This window comes from Pseudorasbora parva, chromosome 13, assembly GCF_024679245.1.
Source record: "Pseudorasbora parva isolate DD20220531a chromosome 13, ASM2467924v1, whole genome shotgun sequence".
Lineage (NCBI taxonomy): Eukaryota > Metazoa > Chordata > Actinopteri > Cypriniformes > Gobionidae > Pseudorasbora > Pseudorasbora parva.
In genome coordinates, this window is record NC_090184.1 from 33065819 (window position 1) to 33087263 (window position 21445).

The 21445-nt window shown below is 37.0% G+C and overlaps 2 protein-coding genes across 6 annotated transcripts in view; both read left to right on the top strand.

Annotated features, from left to right (window-relative positions):
* The first annotated feature begins 177 nt into the window (after positions 1-177).
* Positions 178-10737, top strand: zgc:153738 (uncharacterized protein LOC558115 homolog). Of its 5 annotated transcripts, none has more exons than XM_067414025.1 (19): positions 178-314; positions 2766-3093; positions 3178-3297; positions 3384-3569; positions 3679-3750; positions 4402-4607; positions 4766-4850; positions 5061-5165; positions 5318-5393; positions 5487-5593; positions 5814-5900; positions 6066-6127; positions 6705-6787; positions 6956-7063; positions 7186-7385; positions 7467-7553; positions 7652-7829; positions 8395-8633; positions 8748-10736. In XM_067414025.1, exons 2-19 carry the CDS (start codon positions 2995-2997, stop codon positions 8862-8864), a joined length of 2217 nt encoding a protein of 738 aa, XP_067270126.1. In that variant the 5' UTR covers positions 178-314; positions 2766-2994; the 3' UTR covers positions 8865-10736. The 5 variants fall into 5 exon arrangements, with proteins under 5 accessions (XP_067270126.1, XP_067270129.1, XP_067270127.1 ...); XM_067414026.1 differs by having other exon boundaries at positions 188-314; positions 2763-3093; XM_067414023.1 differs by lacking the exon at positions 178-314 and adding an exon at positions 2290-2525 and having other exon boundaries at positions 2763-3093.
* A 48-nt stretch (positions 10738-10785) lies between these two features.
* Positions 10786-21445, top strand: part of obscna (obscurin, cytoskeletal calmodulin and titin-interacting RhoGEF a) — a 63365-nt gene continuing 52705 nt past the window's right edge. The window contains 1 exon segment of the mRNA XM_067414682.1: positions 10786-11806. Within this exon segment, the coding sequence (XP_067270783.1) occupies positions 11788-11806 (19 nt within the window). The 5' untranslated portion in view covers positions 10786-11787.

Below are 21445 nucleotides of genomic sequence, written 5' to 3' on the forward strand. Positions count from 1 at the left end.
TCGTGGTCAGTTCCTTTGACATTCGCCCCTCCTTTCGTTTTAAATTCATCACAGAAGGTCAGATAACTATAAAAAGTGTCTCAAAACTCCTCTCTGAGGTTTATTAAAAGAATCATAGCTGGCAGAGGGCTGGACGCGTAAATGTTCTTGGAGATATCCATCGCGCCACGTCCTCCAGGGAAATGATGAGGAACCTCAAGTATCCATATATCCAAATATACTTGCTTACATGTAGCCGAGCTCTGAAATTAACGCCTGGATGTTTTTGTTCATGGATGGCCGGGTCTTGTGACTGCACTAAGCGCGCTATCCTGGTAAGCCCCGCTTGTTACCACCTCCCAATAGTTTGCACTTGGCTTTGTGCTGGTATTACACGCTTAACGCGTAAATTCCAGGGTTCTTAACTTTTGTATCTTTACAAGCAAACGCAGATCAATAAACCAACTGGAATGATATCAAGCACTTTAATATTTGTAAATGATCACATTATATCATGCCTTATGGAAAACACTCGAACCTTGATTATTTCTTTAATCTTCTTAATATTTCTCTGTAGCCAGGGTCCCCCCCTGGGGGTCTGTGAAGGTCCTACAAGGGTCATGTCCTAGAAATCTGGTCCAAGTTTTTCGATAATAATGTGATGGTGATTACATTTTACACTTTCAGGGGGAAAGCTGAATGAATCTTAATTGGCTAATATTAATTGCAAAGGATATAATGAGACATTGTTAAGAATTTAAATTTTATAATGTTCTCATTTGCATAACAAAAATAATTATTCATTAATAATAATTTAAACTGTAATTGTGTATTATAGCCTAAAATGTACAAAACTAAAATATAACAACCAAAAAAGACACTAAAAATGGTTTAAAGCTATTATAATCTAGCCTTTAACTAGATTTGTGCCATTAATGATATATCCAGGGGATCCATGGGTGCATAAAAGTTTAAACATCTTCACAGTTTGATTAATAAGTAAACAAACACAGTTTCACACAGATCTTGCTGCTCTGGAGGGATGTCACTGAACCTGCTTCTCATATGGGAATTTCAAGGAAATGGCATGTTCCCCTCTTGACATCAAGATGGCTTCATGCTGACATAAGGAACATACAAAAAATAATCTTCATTATAGGCTACTTGAATGTCACATTTGCATGAGTAGCCTACATTTTAAGCTGCTTTACTTTATATTATTTGCTCATGACAATGGAATGCTGCAAATAAATCGAGCAAGTGATCAGTGCCCTCATATAAGCCTACCCTTTAACCTAATACCTAAAACATGATTATTGGTATGCGGTTAATTAGTCTACTTACCACCACCGATCGTCCTTAGCTACACTTAATACATAGCTAATTACACTGTGTTTGAAAGAATGATTATCCACTGTTTAATGCAGTGCATTTAGCGTCAAGTTTCCAGCCTGCCAAATAAAAAAAGCGCAATGAATAAGTATAAATAGAGAGACAACAACACTGATGACCAGAGAATAACTTATGTAAAGTTTGGATAGGATGTTATCTATGCTTCATGAACTCTCCTCGCCGGCTATAAAAAAAAAATGTGCTTGGCGCCATCATGCGGCGTGTTCTTAAACTACATGGCACCTTTCCTCATACAGACAATTTTTAAAGCATTTTAATTTTTTTGTTATTTTCAAATAAAGCTGATTCTTTAATTTAACTCTAAATATCTATATGTATATTAAATGCTGATTTAAATCGAGGAGTCATTTCTAACCTTCCTACACCTGCCATTCACTTCTACTTCACATTGAACCTAAGTTCATTTTTGGTCTCGTCACTTGTTCTTCCACTTGAAGGCAGAACTTCAATTTTATGCCGTAAACTCTGCGCAAAGTAAAGTTTAGTTTCTATTAAGAGCAAATAAACAGAAGTAGCGCTAGCGGTGAAAAGTTAATTTCATTTTTTTTTTTCTTGTTGCAATTGATGTTTCAAATTTCTTTTGGTCAATGGTAAAAAAATTATTTCCACTAATTATTGTACTATACTAATTATATTATATTCTCTTTTTTATGTAAATGTGTAGGCTACATCATCATGCTGTCGAACGTTAACAGGCGGCGTCTCAATCAGCTCCCTAGAGTTGTCAGGGTACTGATCAGACAGGGAGTCAGTCCATTGACTTATGTCCTAATCAGTGCCCTGACTAGTAAACTATTATAGTCAGGGCACTGCTGATTGAGACGCAGGGAGTGTTTGACATTTGATCTTCTTCCGTTCTGCGTAAGCGTTACCGTAGAAACAAGTTGACAACAACTTTCAGCAGACATGCATACGAGTGTCTGCTGTAGAAATGTGTTTAATTCAATACTCACTTTAATTGTCTTAGGAATTGTCGATATCTGTTAACTTCAACTTTACCTCAGAAAAGTGGATGTTTTAACTAAAGCTACAGACTATTTTCTGGGTTAGACGTCCAGAGAACGTGTAACTCCTGGGATTCAAAAGAACCGTTTACGTTAGCAAGTTTAACTTAATCAAACAATGGCGCACAGGTTTGTAGGCTTATATTACAGTAATTGTGCTTTCAAGTGCGATTTTAAGAAAATGTTGTTTAAAAAAAATGTAAATTGGATTTAGCACTACATTGTCTTTGTCAGTAATTCTTAATATTTTTAAACGCACAGTCCCTTTCAGTGTAATCTAAGGTTTAGATATTGTTTAATTGCATTAAATGATTTATATCTTAGCTTGTTCACAACAATCCAATGAGTAAGACAATTTATCTCCAGCAGCACATACAATAAACTGTGGTCTGAAGCTCATGAGGAGCTCAGCTGTTTGCTGGACCAAGAACTCCCTGAAGAACCTCTCCGCCCTGAGAGAGACAGAGTGGTGTTCTTTCAAAGGATCGCCACCTTGTATGTCCGCTATACTCAGATCTTCAGGCATCTGGAAGAAACCTATGACCAAAGCGTTCACCCCCAAAAGAGGCGTGCGATTAGGCAGGTGCTGGACAGTGTGATGGGCCGTGTTCTGGAGCTCAAGAATGAAATGGTGGAAAAGGAATTTTCAGAGTACCACTATGTGGATGACGTCATCCAAGACCTGAAATTGACTCCTGTGAGTTTGACTAGAGTGTATCTTATGCTAAAAACAACTTTAGAAGTGTATTTAAACTACATTTCAATTTCATGTTTGCCAAAGGAGGATCTTGAGATTCCAATTCCCAGGTATTTCATTCACGAGCGGAACAAAGTGCTGCAGGATAGAGAAAGAATGTTTGCTGCTATATTAAACCAAATGGATGTTACAGAAAAGGCAGGAGTGAGTTAAATTGCTTGTGTTTCATCATATTCAACAATAATTGTATTTGTTTCATACTCAAACATGACTTCTCCTGTCTCTCCTAGCCTAAAGTAATGCGTATGTTGACTCTGGAGAAGGCCATAAAAGTCATCCAAGTGGCTGAAAGAGCACGTCAAGGCCGACTGAGGGCAAAATTCATGAGAGAGATCAATAAAGACTCTGAGAGACAGAAGAAGGCTGACGAACAAGAGGCAGTTAGCACTGACCAGGCTGCTGTTTGTATCCAGAAGGTGTAATATACTATTATGTCCACACAAAATACCGGTAGTTGTAATTTAGTTAATAAATAACTATTAAGAATACAGTACATTTCTTAAACTAATTAAAATCTCATAATAGGTGTGGAGAGGCTTCATGCAAAGAAAAATGACAAAAAGGCTGCGTGAGGAGGAAATGATATTTCTTGGAATGGTAAGATAAATTGTGTTCACATTGATACAATTTTTAATATTTTAATATGAATTTCTTTTCAACACAAAAGAAGATATTTTGAAGAATATGGGTAACCAAACAGCTGATGATTGGGCCCCATTGATTTCCATAGTATGGGGAAAAAATACTGGGGCCCATCAACTGTTTGGTTACCAACATTCTTCAAAATATCTTCCTTTGTGTTCAGCAGAAGAAAGAAATTCATATAGGTTAGAACAACTTGAGTAAATGATGACAGAATTATTATTTTTTGGTTGAACTATCCGTTACATTTTTTTGTGGAACCTGTAATATACATTCTTTTATGATATATGTATAGAACATAATTTATTTAAAATAGTTACTAAAATAGTTATTTTTTAGTCACTTTTGATCAATCCATTGTGTCATCACTGAAAAAAATGACTGATCCCATATTTTTTGAATAGTTGTGTAGTTACCCTTTATATTATATGTTACTTTATATCACATACAAAGCACATTAAGAAAAGTATGTGCTTTGTATTGATAGTCCTAAGTAAATCATACATATTTTTGAAGATTCATTGTGATTCTACAACTTGTTGAGTATGCCACCAGTAGATGGAACTCTAATACTGTTTCGTGTTTCTGTGGCTGTGCCATCATCAGGCCATGGATCCAAAACTGTCCTATCCATCCCAAAACGAGCTGGCTGCCCAGATCAACAAGGCCAACAGGCGGGCCAGGCAAGAAGAACACGAAGATGACTATCAGAAGTCCATCGAATCTGTTATTCATCAGCTAAGGGAGGTGGAGGGCCCAGAAATGAAGGAGACCATGAAAGATCAGATACGACAGTGGTTCATAGAGTGCCGGTGAGTGGGATCTCTTGCCAATGGTTGCACACAACCACAAATCACCATAAACAAAATAATATAGGCTTTATAGTGTTAATAGCATTATGAACTGATGGCGATATCTGTGGACTTTTAGGGTAATCAGTAAATCATTTAACATAAGTACTTGTGAATAGTGATGCAACAGGCTCATTTCCTGACTACCCAGAGGAGGAGGATGGAGGTTCAGCTCTTATATTTGTGGAAAAAACACCTGAGGAGGTAAACGTGTTCACACAATTAGGACATGTCAATATATGATCATCTTTGACAACAGAACTATTGTAGAGCTCAGAATAATAGCAATTTTCTTGTATGTTCTTCATCCATCCATGTTCATGATTATGATAAAATGAAGTTGGAATATACAGCATGAAGTGTTTGTCATGTTTTCATTGACAAAATCTGTTGTGTTCAATGTCTGAATTGAAGCTGGAAGAAGAACTGGCAGCAAAGGAGGAAGAGGATGCCAACAAAAAGCCAAAGGGAAAGGAGGAGATTAAAGAAAAAGGAAAGAAAGGGAAAGTCGAAGACGAGGTAAGAATTGAGAGGAGGACTTGCACTTAAAGTGACAGGAAATGAAAAAAATGTAAACAGGAAAACACTGAAAAGAGCATCACTAATTACAATTTGAGTACCAAGTATCTCTACTGTATTTCTCATCGAGTGTAGTAACTGTATTGTGACAGGAGGAAGAGCCTGGACTAAAGATGCTACCATCTGCCTATCTGGCAGATCTTGAGACAGAACACAAGACATTTTCTGGCAAGGAAAATTGAACAGTGAAACATTTGTGTTTTACAATATCAACTAATCAGTGTCAAGAGAGAGGGTGTAACTATCTCATTTGATCTGCAGAGGTTTGGGAAAACCGAAACGAATCCAAGAATTTTAGTCAAAGGCACGAGCTGGAGCTGATAAAAGAAGAGAAGAGAAAAGAGATTGAGGTGGAAATAAGAAAACAGGTGATAGTTCAATGTAATCTCTTCTAGCTTGTTGGAAAAAATGGCTACTGGTGTTGAACTATTCTTATACGTGTTGTTTTTAATTTGCTGCCGTTTTTCTTTTTAAAGTTTCCTTATGATCAAACATTTAAGGCCACATGTCCCTCACAATTATTGTCTATTTTTATGATGGTAAGGTTAATCCTATTTTCTGAGACATTGGTATTTGTTGCTTGTTCAGGTGGATGAACTGATGAGACAGGAGCTGGCTAATTGGAAGCTGGCTGTGGATAAAGAAAAAAGTGGGAAGGTCAAGGGTGCTGCAAAAGTACAGTAAATCACTTCTGTTTACATGGATTTATTGAACATCAGAGAGATTGACTGCATATCTTACATTACACATTGTAAATGAAGAAACTGAAAATGATGTTGCCTCTTATTGCAACACAGGTATTATACTGTCTTTATGGACATTTTGTTTCTGACTATGCAGAAAAAGAAGGCTTCAAAAAGTGGAAAGAAGAAGAAGAAGGACAAAGACCTTACAGCAGATAGGTTATCAGTCATTGTTTTAATTGTTTGAAAGTTTGGATTTCTCCACCAGGAGATCTCAAAATACCAGCGGGATATTTTACCTTTAAATAATATTTCACATCTGACTTGACTTTCTTTCTTACATGAAACACACAGAATAACATTCAAATTAATATATTGGATGTTCATTTTCATGCCATAATGTCATGAAGGCTTTCAAGCTTTAAAAAACATGTAAAAACGCCATCAAAGTTACTTATCACATGACTATATATAGAATACTTTAATATACAGTATAACACAAGTCATATGAAGTCATACAAGTCTTTTATGATACTCATTGAATTTCATTAAAGAGAAATGCAAGATTATCTCTAAGAAATTCACATTTTCTTGAGTACCAAATCAGCAGATTAAAGGATTTCTGAAGAATCGTGTGACAATGAAGACTGGACGTTTTTTGGTTTTACTGTATTTTTGATCAAATAAATTCAGTATTGCACAAGTGAGCACAAGACACTTAAAAACATAAGATAAATACTTTTTTTTTAAAACTTGAATGTTAGTGTATATTGTGTTAATCTTACTCTTTTTTTAGGACCCCAGAGTCACTGTTTGAAGAGCTGGTTGAACAGGAATTGCTGAAAAAGGCAGATAATGTTAAACTAAAAGATTATCTAGGTAATCTTTCAGTTTATGGTGAAAAAAGGAAGCAAACACTTCTGAAGGCTTGTTTGGCCCTTTTTAGAAGTTTAAATGGGTTCATAAATTGATTTACATGTATATACAATTTCCTAATCATATATACAACCACCATAACACGTCTGGACACATGCTCTTTTATTATAGGGGACTATAGCTACCTTGGCACGACTCTACGACAGTCTGACATTGAGCCTATGCCATCATTATCTGATGTTCGGCAAGTTGTAGCCCTTTATGCTATCTTGCCATTAGGTGAGTAAATGAATCACTCAGGATTTACATATTTTTACTTCACAAATGCCATGTCAACATAAACTTCTTCATATGTTGGCTATATATGGCCAGGTAAAAAAAAAGTCCTTGTTCTATACCAGGTTCCCAAGCAGTTCACGAGAAGGCTCCCCTGGTAAAGACCATCTTACTAGTAGGGCCAACAGGGGTGGGTAAGAAAATGCTGGTCCATGCCATCTGCCAGGAGACAGGGGCCAATCTGTTCGACCTTTCACCTTTAAATGTGGCTGGAAAATATCCTGGCAAGAGTGGATTGCAGATGATGCTACATCTGGTATTTAAGGTAAAAAATGGATATTGCCATAAATCGGTGAAGCTGGCTTGCTAATTACTGATATTTTGATGTACTCTGTATTTGGTGCAGGTTGCCAGACTGTTGCAGCCCTCTGTAATATGGATTGGAGATGCTGAAAAGATGTTTTACAAAAAAGTACCAAAAGAGGAGAAAGAGGTAAAGAGTATAATATATATATTATATATAAATTAAATATATAATTTATATATAATACATGAGCTGTTTCACTGGTTTTAATTCTGGTGCTTACAAAGTTAGATCCAAAGCGTCTGAAGAAAGATTTACCCAAAATCCTCAAGTCCATCAAAGGAGAAGACTGTGTTTTAATCGTAGGAACAACAAGTGATCCACACAGTGCAGACCTGAAATCCTTGTGCAAATTCTACAATAAGATCATCCTCATACCTAGACCAGACTATGCATCAAGATATGGTAAGCTAATTTTCTAGATCTTGTCAGCAAATAGCAATTGCAGATCAATTTGCAGATCTTGTCAGCAAAAAGTGGTGAGGCTTTATATATTATGAGATGTGTGTGTGTGTATGTGTGTATACAGTATATATGTGTTTTTAAAATAATTATGCATTTATTTAATAAAAAAAATTAAAAAGCTGTAATATTTTGAATTTATTTAATATGCTCGCAAATCAGAATTTTTAGCAGCTAAACTCCAGCTTTCAGTGTAATTTGGTCCTAAAATCCTTCTAACAATTCTTATTATTATCAATGTTAAAAACAGTTGTGTTGCTTAATATTTTTTTGGAAATCGTGATACATTTTTTCAGGATTCTGAATAGAAAGTTCAAAAGAACAGCATTTATTTGAAACAGAAATAATTTGTAAATTTATAAATGCCTTTACTGTGACTTTTGATCAATTTAATGCATAGCTGAATAAAGTATTAATTTTAAATCTTGCTGGCCCCAAAGTATTTTACATCTAAATAATAGTGTATAAACAGAAACAGTTTCCAATCATGCATTGCATATTTTCACAGTAATGTGGAAAGAGCTGATAAAAAAGAATGGAGGAGAAGTGACCAGCAACCTGGACCTCAGTTCTTTGGCAAAGATTTCTGATGGCTACACACAGGGTCACATGGTGCAGGTGGTTCATAGCATCTTGACAGAACGGCGCATTCAGCAGTTGCCTAAACGTCCACTAACTGCTTCAGAGTTTGTGCCTCCGCTTGCTAGAATTGACCCGGTGTTTCAGGAAGAAGAAGAGGCGCTAAAAGTAAGTGAAATCTGTTTAATTGCATGGCTTCTCACTGTACTGAAGTTGATAGCTAACTTAATATGTGAGTATGCTTTTGGTTGATTGTCTCAACCTCAGTTCTTTTTTTCACAGAACTGGTATGCCAAGACTCCCCTTGGAAAGAAGAGAATTAAAGCTGCCTCAGGGAAAGAGGGTGATGAAGAGCCCCCCAAAAAAGGAGGCAAAGGTGGCAAGAAAGGAAAAAAGTAACAATATATGTGTTAACATGATCAGCCACAGTAGCACATTTCCCTGCCTTGACCAATACATGTATTGATTTGCTTATGCCATGACTGTATGCATATTTTTGTTCAGTTTTAAATTAAAATCCAAATTGAAGGGGTGGCACGACAGGTTTGTGGACCTATAAATACATAGTTACCATCTCCATTTAGGAGCATGTAAACCACAGTGTGAAAAACATGATCAGAGGGCTTATCGTATCTAACACATATGGCATAGCCTGCACAATTTTGCATTAAACAGTGCACTAAAAATGGCCAATGTAACTTTAAATCTTTACATGGCTCCCATTTTGATTGTCCACCGCTTCATTAATTATAAAGCACAACCTGTCCTGCATATTTATAACTAACAGCGAAAGTACACTACCATTGAAAAGTTTGGGGCTGGTAACTCTCTTATGCTCACCAAGGCTGCATTTATTTTAAATAATAAACACAGTAAAAAAAAGTAGTATTGAGAAATATTATTACAATTTAAAATGAGTGATTTATTTAAAACTATTTTAAAATGTAATTTATTCCTGTGATGACAAAGCTGAAGTTTTAGCAGCCATTACCCTAGTCTTCAGTGTCACATGACCCTTCAGAAATCATACTAATATACTAATTTGGTGCCCAACAAGCATTTTTTATAATTTATTATTATTGAAAACAGTCTGGCTGTTTAATATTTTGTGGAAGCCGTGATACATTTTGTCAGAATTATTTGACAAATAGAAAGTTCAGAAAGAACAGGATTTATTTTAAATCGAATGTGCATCCTTGCTGAATAAAAGTACAAAAACATTTTTGAAGGGTAATGTACATACCTATACAACCTTAAATCAAGTATTGTATAGATATTCCATATGTGTACTAGTCTGCTTGTATCTGTGGTTTAAAAAAAAGTCAATCTAAGAGGTATCCCTGTATAAGAATTCTTCCTCATGTCTGCTGTGGGATGTTGCTGTCCATACATAGAGGTGAAAAGACAGTATGTGCTTTAGATGTGTCAAGGACAACTAATAGGAGAAGGGGATTTTGTAGCCCCAGTTAGACATGTGGATCTGTGATTGGTCTGGGCTGAAACTGAGACAGCCCCCAGACAAGGGTTTAAAGGATTATCTCAGATCAACAAATGGACAGGCACTCTATCAAAGCAACACAACTCAGTGCTGGTAAACATGCAGATCTGAATATTTCATTGAAGTTAAAAATTGAGGTTTTGGTGCTTCATTTTACTGCTTGATGCAAAGCAGGAACAAGCTGCATCAACATCATTGACATCATACTGTTTGCGCTCTTGCTCTTGAGTTAAACTCGCGTGCCATCTGTGGCATGGGTACTATATTGAATTTAGCCAAATCGCTTTAGGTTTATATACATTTCTAAAACATGATTGAAAAACAGTTGCAAAGTGATTTATGCGTCTATAAAATTGATTGTATTTATATACATTTTTATGAAATGTTCATTAAGAATAATATTAAGTCAACTAAGAATAATGGAGTAAAGCAATATAGTAGTGTGAGCAACAAGGTGACTTCGAGTTGATTTATGGTTGTTGATAAATCTGTTGTCGACAGGGTGGAGAGAGACAAAACCAAAGGACATGTGAAACTTGCAGAGATGAGCTCCAAACAAGGACCTGGGAGCTTTGTTCAGCTGTTTCAAGCTCTAATTTCACCTAACACGTTCTCACATGGTTCTGGTTCCTTAACTATTAATTACTATTTATACACGTCTTCGGGCCATCAGTGATATCGCATCTCCGTCACTTTGAGTTGAGACTACTTCTTCACATGCATGGTGGATGTCTGCAACTTGTTGACAGAGTTTGCATCTGCAAAATGCAATAGGCTTCCAGGTTTATTCAGTGGAGACTAAATATTAAGTGGAGAGTAAATTTTAAGTTTTGAAGGTCTTAATTTGTTGAGTACCAAACAGAATAGCAAAAAGAATGATCAAAACACTTCCTCCTTCCTGTCTGGTTGGCAAAAATAGGTAGTTCCTCCCCCAACCTCATGCCATTGGTTGAGATCACAATTATGTCCAGCCAGTTGGACTGTCAAATCAAATCAATTCTGGTTGATGCTGCTAACATATAAAAGGCATATTTTACTATGAACATCATTCATCTAGATAGCTAAAATCTCAAATAATTCTTGAATTGTTGGTTGAGCATTTGTATGTTGAAACCGCTTTAGCTGTCAGAATGAATCCTGTTCTTTTGCCATGAAAGCTTGAATGCCTATTACCAAAGACACTGGACAGTCTTGCAGTATAGGCATTCAGATCTAACAAGTGATTTCACAGATGAATGACAGTTAGGATCTTTTAATCCTGTGACCTACTCAACCCGGTTGTATTGGTATCTCTCAGAGAAATATTATTCATGAACTCAGGAACTGTGCTACTGTGAATAACTTATGGTCAGTAAAACATAAATAAAAGGAAACATTTATTCATTGGAAATCAAGTTTGAATCAATCCTGAGAAGATGTTAAGGGATATAGTCAATTAGGATTTATAATATATAGGCCAATAAAACAAACCATTCTTTGAGAAGATGGTCAGTTATCTATGGCGGATGAAAACAATGCTAGCAGGCGGACTTGCTCCATGTAGCCAAGATGTTTCTATCTTTATGTATAATGACGCACAGCTATTTTGGAGATATGTCAGCTGTTTGGTATTAGCCTAGGGAAAGCTGAAAAAAAGAAAAACACTTTCAGCTGCTTGTCTGCCAAGGAATAGCATACTGACCTGGGTATCTTTGGTCAAAGTTTGGAGGATAATCTTGAAGGAATTTCCGTGATCTACAGAAAAGCGTGGGCAGACTTTGATGTTTTCTGGTATTTTTGTCATTATTTTCAAATGTTATGGTCTTTTATGGTCTTGTGAGGGAAATGTCAAATTCAGCTAATGGTAAGTAATATGGAAGATATGTTTGTTATTCCCTAAAGGTCTTGTCTGTATTAATGTTTTTTCTCATGACTGATTTAAAGTTGTTTAAATACCTAGTTTTCTGTTGCATGATCATTAGCAAAAGTTGTATATCTATTGTTTTGATTTGACTACAGTCTGTTTAATACAAAAAGCTAAGAAATACATTATTTATCCCATGAGTTTAATCTCAAAGATGCAAGGATGGTGTCATGTTTCAAATCATTTTATACACTTGAAGGCAACTATTAATTGAGCAATTGTGACATACCAGTGGGAGAGGCATTTGTTTGTAATGTGAGAAAGAAGTGTGCAGGGAGTTTGACTTTGTTCGATTCAGACAAACAAACTAGTTGTATCTGCACAAACGGACATGTCCATAAGCAAGACAGGAAGTCAGAGGCATGCCAAGTTATTAAGTAGGCTGCACAGAGTGTATGAGGATAATTTCTGTCAGTTTCATATTTCTTATTATAAGAGCAGCCACAGGTTATTAAGATCTGTTACAAGAGTTCTAGTACAAAAATAAATACAGAAATTATGTCTACAACAAAAATAAGCTTAATTTTCAGTCATTAGGCCTATTTTCTACAAGTAGCCTAACAAATTACACTTTTTTTTTTTAGAGTTCAACTGGAGTAGTAATCTTGAAGCTGCTGTCCATTCCTAAATGAGAGTACCTAAACATGGCATGTAAGAAAAAAATCGGAATGTTTTAAAATTATATCATAAATAATGCTATATTTCATACTAACAGGTTTGTCCATAAAGTGACATTTGCGCGACCCTCAGACATTCACGTGAGCAAGACCAAGTTTTGGCGCAAACGAGATCACGACAGCTAGAAAACAAAACTAAAAAGCATTTCCCCGTAAATGTCACTTTAGAGGCTCTGTACTAGTAGCGCAGTATTTATTACAAAAAACAAAAACACTGATAATTCCTCTAATTTTGTGTAAAGTGAATAGAATTCAATTGGTGAAAGGACTAGCGGATGTGACGCTATGTGAGAAAGAAGCCTGCACATTTGAGGTGATCCTGAGTCATGCGTACGTCCAGGGTGAATGGACCAGGGATGGACTGCCACTTAAATCCAGGCCTGTGTGTCGAATTGCCACGCAGGGGAAAAAACACACACTCACCCTGACGCGGGTCACGGTTGCTGACATGGGCGTGATCACCTTCAAGGCTGAAGGCATTGAAAGCTCTGCTATGCTGACAGTCACAGGTACCACCAGTATGCAACCTTTCTTTAACCCTGTGCAGCCTGACAGAATTGTTTATTTTATTTTTTTATTTGATTACGTTTCTTTGAAAGTTTAGAATAATATATAGTCTTGAGAAAAAGAAAGAACTCAGAACACACCCTATCAATTCAGAACATAAAAAAGAAAATCTGGTCCTTTTAATGTCTTAACATTAGGTAAATACAAGCTCAGATAAACAACTGCAAATTACATTACACAGTGTCATTTTTTAAACAAAAAATAAAGCCAAAATAGAAAATCCATTGGTGACAAACTAAGTACACCCAATTAAATTGCTCGTAAAGCCACTTTTAGTAGCAATAAATTGAAGGAATTATTTTCTGTATGACAGTATAAGTATCTTGCATCGGACTTTTGGCCTGCTCTTCTTTTTTGTTACTTCAGTTCATTAAGGTGTGTGGGCATATGTTTATGTGCAGCTCTCTTAAGGTCCCACTGCAACATTTCAGTTTGGTAGAGGTCTGGACTTTGACTTGTGCAACACCTTGATTCTTTTATTTTTCAGTCGTTCTGTTGTAGATTTGCTAATGTGCTTGGGATTATTGTCCTGTTGCAAGACCCAATTTCTGCCAAGCTTTAGTTGTCAGACCGATGGCCTTGCATTTGACTCATGGTTCATTTGAGTTCATGGTTGATTCATTGAGTGCAAGGTGCTCAGGTTCTGTGGCTGCAACACAAGCCAAAAATCATCAACCGTCCCTGTTGATATGCTGGGCATTAAGGACAAACATCTCCACTTTGGTTTTTTTGGACATTGCACATTGTTCTAGAAATCTTGTGGTTTGTTCAGATGCAACTTTGCAAACCTAAGCCATCCTGCAATGTACATTATAGGGAGAAGAAGCCTTTCTCCTGGAAACCCTTCTAAACATGCCATGCTTTTTAATATTTATAAATGGCAACTGTCTTGAATGTTTTCCACTTGTGAATAATCTCCAAATTGTTTGGAAACGGTTGTATAACCCTTGCCAGATTGATGGCAGCAACAATTGCCTCTCTAAGATCATTGCTGATGTATTTCCTCCTTGGCATTGTGTTAACACGCACCTGAATGCTCCAGACCAGCAAACTGACAAAACATCTGCTTTTATAGAGGTGATCACATTTGATGGTGGTCAGTTAATCAAAGGCATTTGATTAGCAGCGCCGGACTGCTACTTACCCTCTTAACGCCTATACAGGTCCTTTAATTTTTTTTAGCATATTGTGATAAAGTTCATTATTTTCCATAATGTAATGATAAAAATTAAACTTTCATATATTTTAGGTTCATTGCACACCAACTGAAATATTTCAGGTCTTTTATTGCTTTACTGATGATTTTGGCATACAGCTCATGAAAACCCAAAATTCCTGTCTCAAAAAATTAGCATATCATGAAAAGGTTCTCTAAACGAGCTATTAACCTAATCATCTGAATCAACTAATTAACTCCAGCAAAAGATTCCTGAGGCTTTTAAAAACTCCCAGCCTGGTTCATTACTCAAAACCACAATCATGGGTAAGACTGCCGACCTGACTGCTGTCCAGAAGGCCATCATTGACACCCTCAAGCAAGAGGGTAAGACACAGAAAGAAATTTCTGAACGAATAGGCTGTTCCCAGAGTGCTGTATCAAGGCACCTCAGTGGGAAGTCTGTGGGAAGGAAAAAGTGTGGCAAAAAACGCTGCACAACGAGAAGAGTTGACCGGACCCTGAGGAAGATTGTGGAGAAGGACCGATTCCAGACCTTGGGGGACCGGCGGAAGCAGTGGACTGAGTCTGGAGTAGAAACATCCAGAGCCACCGTGCACAGGCGTGTGCAGGAAATGGGCTACAGGGGCTGCATTCCCCAGGTCAAGACACTTTTGGGCTACAGAGAAGCAGCACTGGACTGTTGCTCAGTGGTCCAAAGTACTTTTTTCGGATGAAAGCAAATTTTGCATGTCATTCGGAAATCAAGGTGCCAGAGTCTGGAGGAAGACTGGGGTGAAGGAAATGCCAAAATGCCTGAAGTCCAGTGTCAAGTACCCACAGTCAGTGATGGTCTGGGGTGCCATGTCAGCTGCTGATGTTGGTCCACTGTGTTTTATCAAGGGCAGGGTCAATACAGCTAGCTATCAGGAGATTTTGGAGCACTTCATGCTTCCATCTGCTGAAAAGCTTTATGGAGATGAAGATTTCGTTTTTCAGCACGACCTGGCACCTGCTCACAGTGCCAAACCCACTGGTAAATGGTTTACTGACCATGGTATTACTGTGCTCAATTGGACTGCTAACTCTCCTGACCTGAACCCTATAGAGAATCTGTGGGATATTGTGAAGAGAAAGTTGAGAGACGCAAGACCCAACACTCTGGATGAGCTTAAGGCCGATATCGAAGCATCCTGGGCCTCCATAACACCTCAGCAGTGACACAGGCTGATCGCCTCCATGCCACGCCGCATTGAAGCAGTCATTTCTGCAAAAGGATTCCCAACCAAGTATTGAGTGCATAACTGAACATAATTATTTGAAGGTTGACTTTTTTTTAATTTAAAACACGTTTCTTTTATTGGTCGGATGAAATAGGCTAATTTTTTGAGACAGGAATTTTGGGTTTTCATGAGCTGTATGCCAAAATCATCAGTATTAAAACAATAAAAGACCTGAAATATTTCAGTTGGTGTGCAATGAATCTAGAATATATGAAAGTAAAAATGTTATCATTACATTATGGAAAATAATGAACTTTATCACAATATGCAAATTTTTTGAGAAGGACCTATATTAACAGTAAGGGTGTACTTACTTTGTCACTGCTTTTCATTTTGGCCTAGTTTTTGTTAAATAAATAATGACACGATTAATGTCATGTTGTTGTTCATCTGAGGTTGTATTTGCCTAATTTTAACACTTCCATAGACCAGATGATTTTTTTTTTTTATTATGTCCTCAACTGATACATGGTGTTATATATATATATACATATGTGTATATGTATGTATGTATGTGTGTGTTTGTTATTTATGATTTTAATGATGTTTATAAAATTATGCTTAGCTCTGTAAAATATATTGTGTGGAGTAAAAATGCAATGCAACACGACTGAGAGATGAACAAACATACAGTCTTCAAAAGATGTACATTATCATATGTACAGTATCATATTTAAAACATTTTAACTTGACTTTTCTAAAATGTTGTAAGGCCGTCCAAATCGTCCCAATGGAGGCTAACGATCGGCGGGTGAAGTTCGCTGCGCGTTCGTCTTTTCAGCGGGGAAAAGGGGATTTTATTTCAATTCCTCGTTATCTGACTCCATTTAATGATAATTTAGAATTTGGGTTAGAATGCCAATTGGTTATTTGGTCATTCATTTTTAATAGTTTAACTACACATTTAATTATTCCGTTTAACCCATTGTTGAAATTATACCCAACCTGAATAATTCCAGAGCAAGTCAGAATCCATCAAAGTGTAACAATTTATTTAACAGTCAGGTAAATGTATAAAGCCAATTACATAGTCAATTCAAAGGTAATCCATATATAACATCAAATAGTCTGAAGTAAAGAATGAAATGTATACCTGACTTCTGAAAACTACATAATGCTGGCTATTTTGAGACATCCAGCATTACGGGCTGACCGGTTTAAAGTGTCAAGCCCTGAGCTCTTTGCAACATTTCCTTAAATACCCAGAAACAAATGCACAAACTCTTTCAAATGTAAACACAACCTCACAATGGGAATTTGCATTGATCAAGACTTGTATTGATGTAAAAGCCAAATGGTTGAAAGCCACACCCACCAAACTAAGACAAGATATCTTTAAACTCTTAAAACATTGATTATCTTTTGGTTAACTTCTGTGGAGTTGAGATATTTGTACCAGTCGCACTGAGACATTTCAAACGATATCAAACACATATGATACTCGATCGTGTGGATTGACATTGTAATATAGAGATTCTGGATGCATTTTCAGTGATCTCAGCATGAGAGAGGGAATGAATTGGGGGAGAGGGAGTCAATAGGGAAAGATGTAGATTAGCTGATAGTGAGGTGAGACTTGCGTCTCCAGTGGTGTGTGAGGGACAGTTCAGATGTTAATTTCCTTATTTTCTCAGAGAGTCTTTGTTCTTCATTCAGACATTTCGGCATATACTAGTTTTTTCAGTCTTACAGTTCCACCTCTTGATCCCAATGGGTCAAACTCTGGTGGTCCTATGGGATCACTGTTAGACGTTGGTTAGACGTTGGTTCAATCCTTGAGATGAAGAAATTGTCTTAGCAGCTGCAGAGCCCTTCGGAAGGCTCTTTGTTCACCTGCAGGACACCGTCTCGCCAGGTTTGTGTAGCTTGAGTTTCAGCTGGTGGGTGAATGTGTTCAGGTGTTCTACCTGTAGTTCAGCTCGGACCTTGGTGAATGTTCAGTTAACGTGTCACTTCTTCATGGGGAAGCTTCTGCTTCTGCACCTTCCCGATAATCTGACTCTCCTTGTGTAATCCTCACACCTCCAATGGTGTGGTTCACTGGGTAGATTTCAATGGGTGGAAGGCTTCTCCGTAGTTGACACCTGAAAAGAGTCTTAATGTCCACTTAACGACTGAACACTGATGAACTTAAAGCCATAGAGAAATGCATAAGAACATACAATGCAAGAAAACAAAAATAAAAAAACAATGTGGGTTCACGTCAGCAGTGCGATTGGTACACCTTCTCTCAAGTGTTTTTTTTTTTTTTTAAGGTCATAATTGGTGGGGTGGATTAAATATATTTAATCACCTAATTCTTCACTATCACTGGGATAAAGTGAGAGTGAAATTTTAGTAATCTTGGTCTGAATTACTTAAAGAAATGTAGCAAAAAGTCAGTGCAGTTTATATATTTAAATAGATGATATGCATATAATAATAACATCATCAATAATATTCAATATTCAATCACAATTATGAAGATATACATATATATATATAATAACCACTGTGTTTGTTCAGGAATCTTCCAATGCAATTAAGGCAGATCTAAATAAGTTTAGTCATTCAATAATGGAGATTGTGTATTCCTTGTCACGGTGTGTGTGTGTGTGTGTGTGTGTGTGTGTGTGTGTGTGTGTGTGTGTGTGTGTGTGTGTGTGTGTGTGTGTGTGTGTGTGTGTGTGTGTGTGTGTGTGAGAGTGAGTGTGTGAGTGTGAGTGTGAGTGTGAGTGTGAGTGTGTGAGTGCAGCAGGCAGGCTACATCAAAATCGATTACAGGATCAAATTTTAATTTTTGTAAATTGATTGAAGTGCTCAAACTTCAGCTTTTTCTACTTTGATAATATTTCTGTTATTAGTGATGTGTTGACAAATCAGGGGCCCTCTGACTTTCTAACCACATCAATAACAATCAGAAAGTTTAAAATTTTGAATTTCCATAGCAGGTCTGTCTTTCTGCTTTAGAATTTGCCTCATCAATTTGTGATTAGCCTTGCACATGTGTAATACAGTGTTTTCCCATGAGGATGTTGTGAATAGCGTTTGCTATGTGTGTCTTTGTGATACTGTCATCATGTGACCAACTCTACTATCCTGTGTGTGTGAAGCTATTTGGATCTGTTGTTGTGAAAAGATGGACAATAGATCTTTAGTGAGGTAACACTTTTGGACTCTATGCCATCTTTTATGTGTAGTGTACAACCTGGATAGATTTGATCTGTTTCAGGTGATATGAGGGTGTAGTGAAGGAGGTGTGTGTTCTGTGTGGAGATGGGTGGAGTCTTATCAATAACAATCTGTGTTGCAAAATTTAGTTCCAGTGCTACACTGGGAGATCATGTAATACATTTTGTGAAGTGTGAATGACCCCATTAAGTGTTTTCGCACCCATCTCCCTCATTCCAGGTTGTTCTGACAATTCCATTGTTCTGGCTCTGATGGGGGTGTTAGCCCCATCCTGGTGTCTATCCTCCAAGGAATTGCAGTTGTCAACCTGAGACAGAAATAATGCAAAGAGAATCACAGTTAATTCTGACATTATCAACAGCTTCACAGTCAGGTTTGGACTTATTTGAATGGCACTATTATGCCTGTTGCAATTTTCATCCTGGCTGTCACATGAAACAGAGTTTCATCGGCCAGGTCTGAGTTGTTGCTGTTGTTTAAGTAAAGTGTGTGACACCTTAAAACTGTTCTTACAGTCGAGCCTTCACAGTCTGCTGTGAGCATTAGAAACCCCAGTTCTGCTGGAGAATTTTTCTGGATTAATCAGAGCTTTTATCGCTCATACTGTCATGAATTCCGATGGGTTGGTTCCCATGGCTTTATTTTCCAGTTGCTCTCTTTACAGTCAGATCTGTGGGCAGAATTGATTCACCTGTTTTGGTGTTGTCTGCTTTGAATTTTGTTTTACGGTGTCGCACACACATTTGATTATTTGAGGTCTCTGTGACCTGTAAAAAAAATTGAGGTACTTCTGTGGTGAAGGGTGAATTGGTTTGCGATTATCAGTGCCACACATATAGCTGTGTTCTTGTAAAGGCAAAAGATAACAGCACAACCCCTCCCTTTTGGCACTGGGAATTAAACCAATGCAACACAAGATTAAAATCCAATACATTTCTTTATGCATTACCTCAATATTTCATCTGACTCCATAAACTAAAAGGTTTCCAAAGATTTTTAATAATTTATACATTTGAGTACGTGTTTGATTAATCTATTTAACTCTTTTCTCTTATTGGACTTGTTTATTCGGTTCTCACCGTCGCTTAGGGTCCTCGCACTGGCCATTTATTATGCGGGCCCACGATCACAAACTCGCCAGTCTTAGTCATGTAGACAGAGGTAATTGACTATACTATTTAGAGGGTTGCCCACATGCTCACTCATTCTAAAAGTATTTTGTTTCGTCCCCATAGACTGTGTACACTTAAATTAAAGCAATGTTATCTCTAGTCAGAGGTCACGACCACTACTATAGCTATAAGTCGACCGATACTTTCTCTAATAGTTTTGGTATGATCGTGTCATGGTTTCCCATGTACACTTAGCTAGAGTAACTTTACTTTAAACAGAGGTAAGGCTCACCCTATTTAGGTTGGTCGAGCAACATTGTTGTCCTAAACGGAAATTCCCTTTTTAGCCTTCACAATCTAAGTACACTTGAACTAATGCTAAGCGTTAGACGGAGCTCTAAAATCTCAATTGGCGTGCCCCAATGCTCCACTCAAAAGTAGTTTTAGTCCGTTTCTAACCTGACGCAGATTTGCGGTAACGAATGGATACAACGTAATCTACTAAAGTCCATAATTTCAGATTAAATTAGAATGAAATCAAATGTAACAATCCATACATAATTTGATCTTTCTCCTAATGCCCTGCTTGGCAATTATAATACAATGTATATTATGTTTTGATTTATAATACAATTATATTATATTAAAAACAATATAAATTAAATAATATTATTTCTGGTTCCTGAAGAGTCTGTGGAACAGCTCATTTGTGTTCTTTTCTTCAAAAGGCAATCATTGCTGCACCATCATGTTCACCACGTGCACAACAATGGTCAGGCTTAAAGCCAATGGGCGACTCTGTTGTTGTTAACACTGAAGGAACATGCTGAGTGCATCACCAAATCTCTGTTTGAATTCTGAAGAAGTTTTAGATTGCATCGCGTCAATACATTTGAATATGAAAAAGACTGCGGTTCAGGCTGATGCAAGCACATTCACTCATCTTTTGAGATTACAAATGCCTATTTGCTTGATTTAGTCTATTTAAAGACTAATCTGCATGGCGGCACAATGGTAATTTTAACTGTATTCACAAAATGTGATAGATTTAGTTTGTTACTTATTGGGCGAAATGCTCCCATTGAACAGGGAGAGAAAGTCTGTTCTCCGAGTGGGCGTGGTACGCCCCGTGGACTCGCTGAGCCACTCAGAACATTAACATGCGTTTCTTAACAAAAATACAGTAACAACATCATTATAATTTTGTATATCAGTCTTAGATTTTAATCTTACCACCTCTTAATCATTTGCAGTCACGAGTAATTTTGCTGTGTAGCAATAATATTTGTAGCCGATCAAACAAAAAGTTTTCCTAACTTTACATGTTACATATGCATCAGCCTGTTTTCCTACTTTGCTTTTCATAAACAAATATAAACATTGCTATTTATCAAATCACAAATGTATTCCAGTTGTTTACATACTTAGAGTTCTCATTCTATTGTTTGCTCGTTCTCACCGTGCGTTGCTAGTTTGTTGCAACAAAGCTAATAAAACAATGGAGAAAGCATTTAGCTGATTTAAAAAACGTTCTAATTTGGAACTCTACGCCGACAAGGAAATATTTTAAAATTCATAACACGAGTTTCAATTCCTCTACTGCGCTGTCGCTA